The 12,321-nt window shown below is 37.7% G+C and overlaps 1 protein-coding gene across 4 annotated transcripts in view; it reads right to left on the bottom strand.

Annotated features, from left to right (window-relative positions):
* Positions 1-12,321, bottom strand: part of RANBP17 (RAN binding protein 17) — a 269,237-nt gene that overhangs the window by 82,510 nt on the left and 174,406 nt on the right. For 3 of the 4 annotated variants that reach the window (XM_073355989.1, XM_073355990.2, XM_073355993.1), the window contains 2 exons: positions 9,833-9,936; positions 3,476-3,564 (listed from right to left, as the gene is read on the bottom strand). In XM_073355989.1, the coding sequence (XP_073212090.1) occupies positions 3,476-3,564; positions 9,833-9,936 (193 nt within the window). The remainder of the gene's footprint in view (positions 1-3,475; positions 3,565-9,832; positions 9,937-12,321) is intronic. The other variant, XM_073355992.1, reaches the window with a different exon arrangement.

The following is a 12,321-nucleotide window of genomic DNA, read 5'->3' as shown; positions in this document are numbered from 1 at the left end:
TAAAATTAACGCTTCCAAACAACCTCCTTTATTTACCTTAATAACATCTTATATTACTAAACTAACAATTTTCTCTTGTCTATTTATACTGCTTATTTGCTGCATTTCTCTAAGTTTAGGTAATGAATATCACCTAAGTCAGTTTAATTTTTGTTTATAGTTAGTTTCACTTCAAGGTTTTCAAACCAGGGGAATATTTGTTTGAAAACAACTGTTACTATTAGACTTGGGCAGTTATAATTGTAGCATGTCCACATATACAATTCAGCACTTAAAGGTTATTAATTTATATACTACAATGTTAATTAAGTATAAAAATCCCTATCCAAATTAAAAGAAAACTCTTTCACTCCCCACCCCAACACATACCATTGTAGCTTACACCCTTTAGACCCAGTAAATACGAGTTGACATGATGGCAGTTTACTCTGCTATAATACTGAGATCAATATGAGGATGGAGCTGGACCCCAGCAGAAGCTAAATGCACTGAACAGAAGCATGAATTTGTTTGTTTGTTTACAGCCAAAGGTGATAGGGGAATATTTTCTGTGTCCGTGTGTACAGATATGCTTGGAAAAAGAATCAACTGAATACAGAAAACGAGGGGATTCAGAAAAGCCTTGGACAAATTAATTCCTCTTACTGTGTATATATTAATCTTTTTATTGTTTAGGTCAATTAAAGGAATGCTATCTGGCAGTCCAAATAAAAAGATCCAGGGTTTGTTAAAAAAAAGTTAAAAAAAGAAATTTAATATTAACTATGGGTGTTCAGGAAATTAAAAACAATGGAAACAATCCTGGATTCAGGTGTGGAATGGAGCAAATCGGTTCAAAAAAAGAATTAGGTTAATGGAGGATAGGTCCATCCATGTTATTGCCTTGTTCCTTTTGGAAGACAGGATACTGGGCTAGATGGACCATTGTTCTGACTCAGCATGGTGATTCCTATGATATGTTGACCCTCCAGGCATGGATCTATCTTTTGGAAAGAGAGTGGAGATCAGCCACCCCTATACTGCAATCCCTTCCACCATTCCTGGTCCCACAGAGGGAGCTTTGCAGTTTTGCACAGGGAGAGAACATGGGACTGACAAATGAGAACTGCATAATACAACCAAAGGCTCCGTTTCCTTTCTTGCACAGCCCTTCGTAAAAAGGCTAGGTCCTGGGATAGCCACAGGCTGGAGAGCCCCCGGCAGTATGGTTCCACAGGAGCAGCCAGACAGGAGAGTAGGGCTCATTAGGGTACCAAGGAGATCTGTGGATTTCTGAGCAGTGGATGACCCTGGTCATTCTGCAAAGGGGTAAAAACTTTGTGATCACCACCAATAGAATGACCTGAGGAAAACTCTGGCTGGAATTCCTCTCCTAACCCCAGAGGTTTCCTTGTAGGATACCTCAATCTGGCTCTGTCTGAATTTATACATTTCCCTATACTATTTGCAGTGCAAACATTGCCACACTTCGAACAGGAGTAGAGAAGTTACAGTAGGTTATTTTACCTCTTTCTTTGACACTGATGTGATCTCTGCTGGAATACCTCGTCCAGTTCTGGTCCCCACTATTTGAGAAGGATATTGATAAATTGGAGAGAGTTCAGAGAGGAGCCACGAGAATGATTAAAGGATTAGAAAACATGTCTTACAGTGTTAGATTCAAAAACTTCAATCTATTTAGCTTTACAAAGAGACAGTAAAAGGGTGTCTTGATTACAGTCTGTAAGTATTTACACTGGAAACAAATATTTAATAATGGGTTCTTCAATCTAGCAAAAAAAGGTATAACATGATCCAATGGCTGGAAGTTAAAGCTAGACAAATTCAGACTGAAAATAAAGCACACATTTTTTGAGAGTGTAATTAACCACTGGAAAAATTTATCAAGGGGAGAGGTGGATTCTCCATCACAGACAATTTTTAAAATCAAGACTGGCTGTCTTTCTAAAAAGATCTGCTCTAGGAATTACTCTGGGACAGTTCTAAGGCCCACGTTAAACAGGAGGTCAGACTAGATGATCACAATGGTCCCCTCTGGGCTTAGAATCTATAAACATTGGCTTAATGCAGAGGAAACAGAAAATGAAACTTATTGAAAATTAAATTGATAGTACCGGTGATCTCTCTTTCCTGCCCATGCTGAACAAAATATAAAAAGTAAACTTTAGAATTTTAAATTTCTTTCAGGTTTAATAATGTAAGTGTGACAGTGTCTGTTATAAAATTTATATGCTTACATCCTGATTTTAGTAGTTTGTGGCTCCATCTTTTACTATTGAAATTAAATGGAGTTTTCCATTGATTTAAAAAAGAGTTAGGATGAGGCCTCTTATTATCTCAGGCCTTGATTCCACAAACTCTCTCACTTGAAAGGAAGCAAGGTTCTTGAGAATGGCTTGATCCCACTCCCATGTGAGTCTGTCCATTGATTTCAATGGAAGTTGGACAGATCCTAACAAAGGCTCAGCCTTTCTACCTTTTCGCCCATATTCAACTATATTCCTGGTCACAATTCTAGAAAGATATACTGTTATGTGTTCTCCAAACAGATTATCAGTGTATAGTAAACTTTCAGCATTTGTCTAAAATTATCCCATTTCAAAGCCCCCTGTTTTTAATAAAGCACAATATTGTATTTGTATGTTATTTTACCAGTATAATAAACAAATTTACAGCAATCATGCATAGTAGGTCTAAATCATACAAACTGTTATACTCATCTCACTATATATTGGGATAGTGAGTTGATTAATATGATTCTATGACTGAAATGACAAAATTTATGACTGATACACTTATTAAAAAACATCAAAGACCTCCCTGTTGTATTAACAAAATACCAGTGTGTATTATTAGATACTTTAGCACAGCAGTAAAAAAGTATACCAGTATATTAAAACAAACACAGTAGTCCTGATCTTTGCATATTGAGAAAAACTGTAACTCTAGATTACCATTTATTTTTGCAATATAGCTGTTGTCTTCTCATCAAGACAAGTGTGTGTGTCATGATATTAATAAAACTGACGTAAGTGGATACTTATTGGCTAAATGAAAGACCAGATCATACTAGATACAGAGGTCCCCCTGGATTAACACTTGGGAAGCAACATTTTTTTTTAGTAATCTTTGCTGTCATTTTTAACCAAATGTAGGTACATTATATTTTGAGTTTGAGCCAACGCATGTTTATGGAAACATCACAGGCTTGGGGTGGGGAGGGGAACCATTTAGATATATTTTCTGAGGTATTAATGTGATACAACGAAAAAGTGACCTCTCTGTGGTTTCTCTCCAAATGCTGCCCTCCCGGTTAACTGCATGGTTGCCATTGTGCTGTAATTTTAGCTGATTACACATTAGTTCATTTAGCTTTGTTTCCTCTTCCCCACTGTGCCACACTATTAAACTAATGCAAGGGGCCTGGTATCCCTCTGTGCACAGAGCTGGTATTGTCATAGTGTAATAAGGATACATCCAGTCAAACAGCATGGTGTAGCTGGTCTTTGTGTTCAGCGCAAAGGCAATCCCTCGAAGATCTCTTGCCAGCCCGATCAACATACGCTGTCAGTGGGAAAGAGACAGAGTAATTGATTTTCACGTTAGCACAGAGCAGATGGAGTAATAATCAGCCAATAATGACCATATATCTGATTTTGATTCATTAGTTTAACTGTCTCGCTCAAATCCTTCTCTATAGAAAACCATAGGTTCTTTATAAAAAAAAAAATCTGCCCAAGTTTTATGGTAGTAAATGCTAATAAAATGCTTAGGGAACATTTTAGGTTACTCAGTTTACTGTACCTTTGACTAAGGCAAACTAAAACATAATATACGAATGCTGCATATTAAAGTTTAAAAGTGCTTCTTGCATGACTATATTAAAATAACAACACTAATAATAAAAAGTTAACTTGAGCTGGCATTATTTTATGTAAGGTATAAGACTAATTGATACTCAAAAAAATTACTGTTACGGTTATATTGAGACTTCTATTATACTCTATTTTCATATACTTATATCTTTCTGAAAAAAATCTTTTCTGATATCATTTTCCAAGTTAGGTCTCAGTCAAAAAATAATTTTTTTAAAAATTTTGAGCAAAACCATTCACCCATTCTTAGTAAATGCTGTGACAGTAAAAAATATACTTCCCCCACCCCGTAAAAATATTTTAAAACTGTTTTTGGGGTACAGACATAAATGAAAAGCAGCTGCAAGTTTCCAGGTGGTAATCCTCATAAAGGACTGATTTTCAGGTAAGTAGTGTAAATTTTAAGAATTAACAATTATAAGTGAATGAAAAAATAATTTTAAACATACACTACATGAAATTTCCACTCCAGTTAAAATTCCATACTGATTAGTGGAATACTGAGCAACAGAAACATGCAGTATCAGTGTTAGTTTGGTGTTGTAGGTGTGGTTTGTATTTCTGCTCCATTATGAAGTACCATATAACTGCAGGGTTTCACTAAACAATTGTGGAAGCACACAGAGAAACCAGTAGGGGGGATTAACGTGCAAATCTTTTTTCATTTTCGTAAAAATATCAAGAGAAACTAAATATAAAACTTTCAATAAAGTAGTATTTGGCAACAATGTTAAATATTCGTAAGTCCAGATATGCAAAAGGTAAGGATCTCATACTAACTTTAACCTACCCACATAATGAATGGAGTGCTGCAAATTACTTGTTATGCTACTAAATGTTACTTTACACAAGGCCTGAATTCTACTTTCAGATATGCACGCACTAGTCCAATTGACTTCAATGGGAGTTGCAGAGGTTTTTCTGAGGGTAAATTGGGCCCTATGTGAAACATGGGTAAATAAAGGTTACTATGAGAACCTTACCATTTGGATTTCCTGGTTTTTGAGTGTGCAAATGACCTGAACATCCGAGATGCTCAGAGCCCTCAATTCTCATAAACTTGAGTTGAGGTTACCTCACAAGAAATGCTCAGCATCATGCAGAACTGGGACCTAAAATTATAATATTAACATGACATTCACCTACATTTTGGCATTTAATATCTTTATTCTTCCATGTGGAAAATAAGCGTTTAGCAGATGTGTGGCCTATGTAAAAAAACTTCATAACCACACTGCACTTCTCCTACTAAACAATACTAAGGTGCAATATCAAAAAAGGATATATCCACATCCAGCAATGCAGGGTGAAGGTGGAGGATTCGAGAGTGATCTCGGCTCTTTTGCCCACCGTAGCCACAGAAAGAAAAGGTCCATAAGGAAGGCTGACTATCAGGAATGAAGGTCAAAGGAAAAGTAGGGGTCTCTAGAAAGACTCCTAAGATATTCAGCACCTCATTTGAACTTGGCTTTGTTTGAAGTCAGGCAAAAATAGGAATGAGCCCATGGTCAGATGCTTGTGAGACAGGGACTACACATACACACACAACTGACCAGTCAACCAACCCTGAAGTACATATTCATTGATTTAGAAAAGCAACTGTTCTTTGAAAAACATTCTTTCTGGTAAAATATTTAGGAAATGTCTGGGTAGCAAGACATACAGATACCTGATAAATGGGGGCATGTCACACTTAGAAAGCGATGACACAGTACCCTTCTACCAGAGGGCCTTGAAACTGCAGGTCATTTCACATGCCACTGATCTTCAGTACTAAAGAACAACTGAGTGATTTGAGAAAAGCCACTGAATTTCTTTGGTTTTAGAATCTTTACTTTCTACTACTATCATTATATAAACACCATACACTGTTATCTATACTATTCTTAATATATACTACTCATCTTTAATATATTACACATTCTTAGTATATAAAGTCCCACTAAACTCAATGGTGAAGTATTATTCACTGGAACTAGACTTTGTATAGTAGTAATACTGAATATGTACACTGACGCCAAAACTGCTCATACAATGACACCTCAACCACATAGTGTATCCAGGTAAAATCCTGGCCCTTTCACCTAAGATCTTGTGCTCACTGCAGTTGAGTTTTACACAGGTGTGGCAGAACACGGATTAAACTCCCAATATATTCTGGTTTATTAGCCCATTACGAATTTTCAAATGACAGTGGGTGTAAAAATTGTTAAGAAAAATAGTAAACAACACTATATACTTAGACAGCACCTTGTGGGTCTTCATCCTGAGGGTTCCTAACATGCTTTGTAAATGTAACAGAATAAAATACAAGCAGCATATAAAAGGATCACTTCATTCACAGCTGAAATGCAGTCATATCTGGGTGCAAGGTGACAGCTGTTTAGCAGCACACAGCAACACTAGACAATACCTTAGACTCAGAAGCAAAGAATACTGTATCCGAGAGAAATGGCAGGGGAATTTTAGGTAGTCAGAATGCTGGCTTATAAACTGATTTTCATACTAATGAAATAACTAGCCTGCTTCAAAGTATTCTTCCATCCACAAACCAAAAAATGGTAGGTCTACTTTAGAGTAATTTAAAGGTCTCCCCCCCCCCCCTTTTTTTAAAAAATTCTGACATTATGGTTTAAAATCCTAAAAAACATTATTTTCTGAATTTCTAAATGGAAAAGAACGGAACATTTAAATATTTGTAAGGGGAAAAAAGCCCAAACAGGAATTGTGGCTTGACAGCGGGTGCCAAGTTTCTGACTAATGCACTTTGAAACAGACGAGATACCACTCACGCCACCCACCCCCAAAATGGGGTTTGTAATGGAAAGTCTGACAGACCCTTAACTACAGTGGCACTACTGGGTGCAGCTATAATATTATCCTCATAATTCTACTATATAATAACAATGAAGAAAAAAAGGTGAAGGGTCATTGTGCTTTGTCTTTAGAATTAAGATGGCTGTCTTCATCCTTACAGCATACTCTTAATTCTGGAGACACGTCTTAATAACCTCTAAATAGTTCCAACAAAAGAGCCGTGTCAGAGGAATGAGCAGGCCCCAAGGTGTTTCAACTGGAGTGTTTTCATCTGCCTTTATTGCTCTATCCCTCTCCAGAATTAAGGCAATAACCTGTGATAAATTATTCAGGAACTGCTACAGGGATCAAAGCAAAATCATTCTGTTAAAGTGCTGTTTGCAACATTTGGCACTTAGTGTGAAAACTTTTAATGTGTGCTAGCTGAAAATCAAGGATTTTAAATAATTTAACAGTATGGAGTTTTTACGAACCAGCTAAAGATAGCATGTTGCTATTTAACTGCCCTTCTTCCTCCGATACAGTTTTCATTCATTCCTATCAAAACTGAGGATGTCATAACTCACATAAAAGCACCACTGAGGTTCAGTCTAGCCAGTCAATATATTACTTAACTGGAATGTCAGGGCAAATCCAGATATTTTTGAGAGAAAAAAATGACAGTAGTTTTAATACTATCGTTCCCCCCCCACCCCCCTTCATTTCAAAAATGGAAAAAAGCTCATGGTAAATACTAGTTTATAATTGAAAATAATTGAAGTCCTCTTCAATTATATTAGATTTCACTGGAAAACAAACCTAAATGTATGTTTTATACACAGGTTTGTTAACCACAAATGTATTTCAATGAGGAAGAGCTCCCTTGTTGTGATCATTTTTCAGCTGCATACTTCAGAAATATAAAAAACCAGCCAGTTAGAAAATCCTAGTAAAAGCCACAAATTAAATGAATTTGGCAGTCTTGGGCCATTTTCATGGTGATATTTTAACAGTGTCACCTCCCTGTGGATTGGAATACTAAACATTTTATTGAAGAAGAGAACTGAACTGTTTTTGTTTCCAGTTCTTGCACAATGAAGTACCTGAAAGCACTTTGCATGTATTATTTATTCATCATGATAGAAAAATAGCTGTAACATAAATTATATTTAAAAGAATTTAGAGCAAAAGTTTTGTTTATGATAGAGCAACAGATTTAGTTCTTTATCAGTAGCTTAAAGCACCAAGTTTCCTTTATACAAATTAGACAGATGGTGCTTACAGTAGAATTTACTAAAGGTCTGTCACAACAAATGCAGCCAAGCTGCATATTTAATCACTGCAGAACCTTGTCTACCTGCAGCTGCCAACTGCTAATCCAATTTCCCTGATAAATGTGGCAAGAGACACGATCAGCAATAAAGAGCATCTAACTCCATTTTCCTGCAGGGCGTCTTTTGATGAACATTTAGGATGGAAGAACGGAGTGCACTGTGTGGCCCTGGCTTGTGGCAGCTGCATGCATTCTGAAGACACAGTTCTCAGGTTACTCACTTAATTCTGCCACTATCATTATGTTGCTATTGATCTCAGTAGCTCTCGTCTACACAGCATTACTCTAGATGAAGCTGAATCAGGCAGTTATCATGCATCAAACTTGCTCAAAAGCCTGGAGATTTCCCTTTAATTACTTGTGATTTTATTTGCAAATACCGTTAAAGTGTAATCAAGCAGTCACTTTCCAGGGTCGTTAAGAACTTGCTAGTTTAGGGATATATCACTGGAACTCCATTAAAATTTCTTCAGTAAAAGAGTTTCTCACAAACCAGACAGGACTGCAGCAAAATTGTTTTAAATACGATAGAATCCGCAAATGAGATAAATGCAATTTCTTATGAAGAAGGGAATTCTAAAAATGATCTCTTAAAATTAATGGTTAAAATCAATAATTTTTAAAATAAAAGGCAAACCCTTTTGGACTCTCTCTATTTAACATGTGAAAAGCAGCTTACAAATTAAATACTAGAAGCAACATCCAAAACAGAATCTGGGATATGTGGTCTTTTTCACAGTACCCACTGAAGCAATGAGCTGAGTATTCATATTTTCTAAGATGTTAATTTAATCTAAGTGGTTATAAACTATACATGCTCTGTAAATGTGAGTTGTGTACTAAGGAGGACAAAAATTATTTGTCAAACATTTCTAGCATGTTTGATGACAGTTTACATTTTCAGGAAAGGGCAAGAAGAAAAGATGGTGATGCACTGTTAAGGTTTCCATCATATTTTAAAATAGCAAATCTGTTTGGGCTTCCCATAGATTACGCAATGTATCTGAAATGGGCACTCTAGAGTGCATTGTTAAGTGTTTGTTCATTATGGGGAGGGGAATCTATTTAGCACAACACTACTCTAATGTATTGTCATTCCTGAAGCTGCTACTCCCATTTAGCACGTCCTTTCCCCCCTAAAATATACTGTTGTTTTGACACAAACAGCTTGCTACACTTAAGAATTTTACTAATAAAACATAATGTTGTGTTAGATATTATGACTGTTGCCACAGCTGAACTGACTTGTCAAATCAATCCTAATATGGCTCCCACAGGCACATAAAAACCTTATTTAGCTATCAGTTATCCTAATCACTTTGTTCAGTTTAAGGATGCAATACTTCAAGACCAGTTCCTATTTATACATATATGCCCAGCCATTTAATAAAGTCTTGATTTATATATTAAATTCTTGTTTGAAAAAAAAATACTGTAAAGATGCAGTGTTTTATCAAGTGTATTACATCTTTCCAAATCTCCCCAAATACATATGTTAATACATATGAAGAAAATAAAAACACATACACAGGAAGAGGGAGTATTACACAAGAACCAGGTCAAATACCACAAGAGGAAAATCTGTCTCTTTGATTATAAATATGGCTGAAAAGAGATCACTTTATTGTCAAACCATTCCCAAAATCTAAAAGTATGTGTAAGAGATTGACTTGTGGGAAGTCATATACAGCCATTTTATTTCAACATTATATAGAAAATTATAGACATATATACATGGCAAAGATGAAAAAAATGTGAAACATTTACTTCACAATTAGCTTATTTTACTGATAAATAATTTCTTTCCCTATTACTGAAATAAACCTACCTTTGCCTCTTCTTGTTTAAAACTATTGTTGAATATCTGAGTTACAGTTTCAAAAGAAACTGTAAGGGGTAGCATGAAATTCTCAAACTCATCCTCATCTTCACCTACAGAAAAATAAAATAAATTAAAAAAAACCAAAAAAACGAGAGCATCACAGCACATTCATCAGGGTCCAATTCCATAGTCCATTTGAAGGTAAAACCTCCACTGATGTCAAAGGGAGTTTTGGGCCAGGACAGTATAAGTGGACCCTTAGTTTTTAAATGTTTTTACTGAGGCACACAGATTGAACGAACATAAAATAGACAGAAACTTTAGGTCACAAATGACTTAAAACTGAGACCAGTGTCTCTCTACATGTTCTGTTTCTTTCTCCTTTTTATATTTCTATTCTCTCTGAGGTTGCAAAGTCCAGGTCTCAAAAGTCAGAAAAAGCCAGAATTAAGTTGCTCGTGCAATCTTAATTTGGCCTCTTGTGGGTACGCAATATGATACAATCTTTAATTACGCGATCACATACTATTTTTTCCACAGGACCCCCGTGTCATTCAGTGCACAGAATGGACAGTGCTCACTGAATGAACAGATATTCAATATTTTGTTTTCTCCTCATTCCTCAGGCCTTATTTAATGCACTGTTCAAACCCTGCTCTGAAGATAGGATTGTTAATTTCCTTGTTGGCTTTTCTCTGTTGCTCCTTACTATAGTATCTGAGAGCTTCACAAATACCCCTGAGAGGTGAGAGGGGAGGCACAAAGATTACAGTCAAAAGTGTTTCTACCAATTTTGGTGCTCAAGTTAACCTAGGACTATAGCACTTTATATATTAAAATTATCTGCCACTGACTTCAGTTGCAGCTGTGAGTGCTCAGCTCTTATGCAAATCAGACCCGAGGGCCTCAAGTTGGGCACCCAGAAATGAGAAATACACAATCAGTGATCACTTGTGAAGTCTGGATTAAGTGACTTGCCTACTATTACATAGGAACTCTGAGGCAGAGGTAGGTATAAAATCCAGTTTTCTAGGACAGCATTCAACTGTATTAACCATGTTTTAACTTCCTGCAATTCCCTGACTCATTCACTATACACCTTCCAACTTCTACAACAAATGAGGCAGGGCTCATCCTTTACTACTCAGCCCTGATTCATCCCCAGAACAGGTCCATGCTGTGCAGTGAATGAGGCAAGGCTCATGCAGATAAAAATAGTTTGTGATCATGGAATTAAAGACTGTATCATAACACAGGGGAAGGGGGGGATTAAAGTTGCACAGACAAGCTAAATTCTGGCAGAAAAGTGTGCTTGACTTTGCAACCTTAATAATATTCTTTTAACAAAGTGTGTGTGTGTCTTGCTGGCACCTAAAGTCCCTAGGTGCCTAAATTTCCACCGGTAAGTCCCCTAGGTGCCTCATTTTTCGTCTCTGGGTATGCATACAGCTATCTAAGTCCCAACACAGCCTAGCAACTTGGCACCTAGCTAATGCCTAAGCCCCAGTTGGATTCACAAACAAGGCATTTCCCTACCTATTGCACCTGTGGGGCCTGATCCAGCAGGCATGCTCAGTGGGTGATTAAGAGCAAACTTACTAGATCAGGCCCCAAACAAAACACAGCTGGCATAGCAGGTGGTGTGGCGATGGTCCCCCTTATAAATACTTAAAATATTCATTTGACCAATGAGAGAGTGAAAATGATTCTACAGCACAGCTGTTAGCGCACTCACCAGGGAGACCCATGTTCTAGTCCCTGATCCAGGGGATATGCAAGTATTTATACCAAGTGGAACAGTTTACATGGGAAATATTGAGAGACACCCACCTCAGAATGCCCTATAGTCCAAGAGTTAGGGCACTCACCTGGGAGGTGAGAGATCTGGGTTAAAGTCACTGTTCCACACTAGGCAGTGGGGGGATTGGACCTGGATCTCCCACATCCTGTGAGAGTGCTCTAACTACTGAGCTATTGGGTATAAGGAGGACCACCAGCACCACAGCCATGCGGTTATTCAGCAATCACCATCCTCTCCTCCTGGGCACCTAACTCAGAATTGTGAATTCCAGCAGGTGGCAAGGCACCTGAAAGTCAGGCACTGCACCGCTCAGCATTGCAACAATTACGCCCCCCTTGTGAATCTAGCCCCTTAACCCAGTTCCATTCTTGCCTACCTAGTCCCAGTCTTCTTGCCATGTCAGTCCTAGTGTCCCCCTCTGAGCTACCTGTCCAAGCCCTGACCTCTGCTCCCCAATCCCAGTCCCTCCACCTTCCCACACCCAATCCCAATTTTCTTGCCCAGCCAGTCCCAGTTCTCCCCCCGTAACCCAGCTCATCAGCTCTGTCTCCTCTCCCCTCCGCTCTTCATCCCCAGTTCCTAATTCATCTCCTTGTCCAGTCAGTCCCAGTCTCCCCTTTCCCTAGCTCCTCAACCAATCCCAGTGTTTCCACCTTCCCCAGGCAACTGGTTCCTAGTCCCAACCCCACTCTAT

Source organism: Lepidochelys kempii, chromosome 8, assembly GCF_965140285.1.
Source record: "Lepidochelys kempii isolate rLepKem1 chromosome 8, rLepKem1.hap1, whole genome shotgun sequence".
Lineage (NCBI taxonomy): Eukaryota > Metazoa > Chordata > Testudines > Cheloniidae > Lepidochelys > Lepidochelys kempii.
Note: the sequence above shows the minus strand (reverse complement) of the source record. Positions and strands in the feature narration are given on the sequence as shown.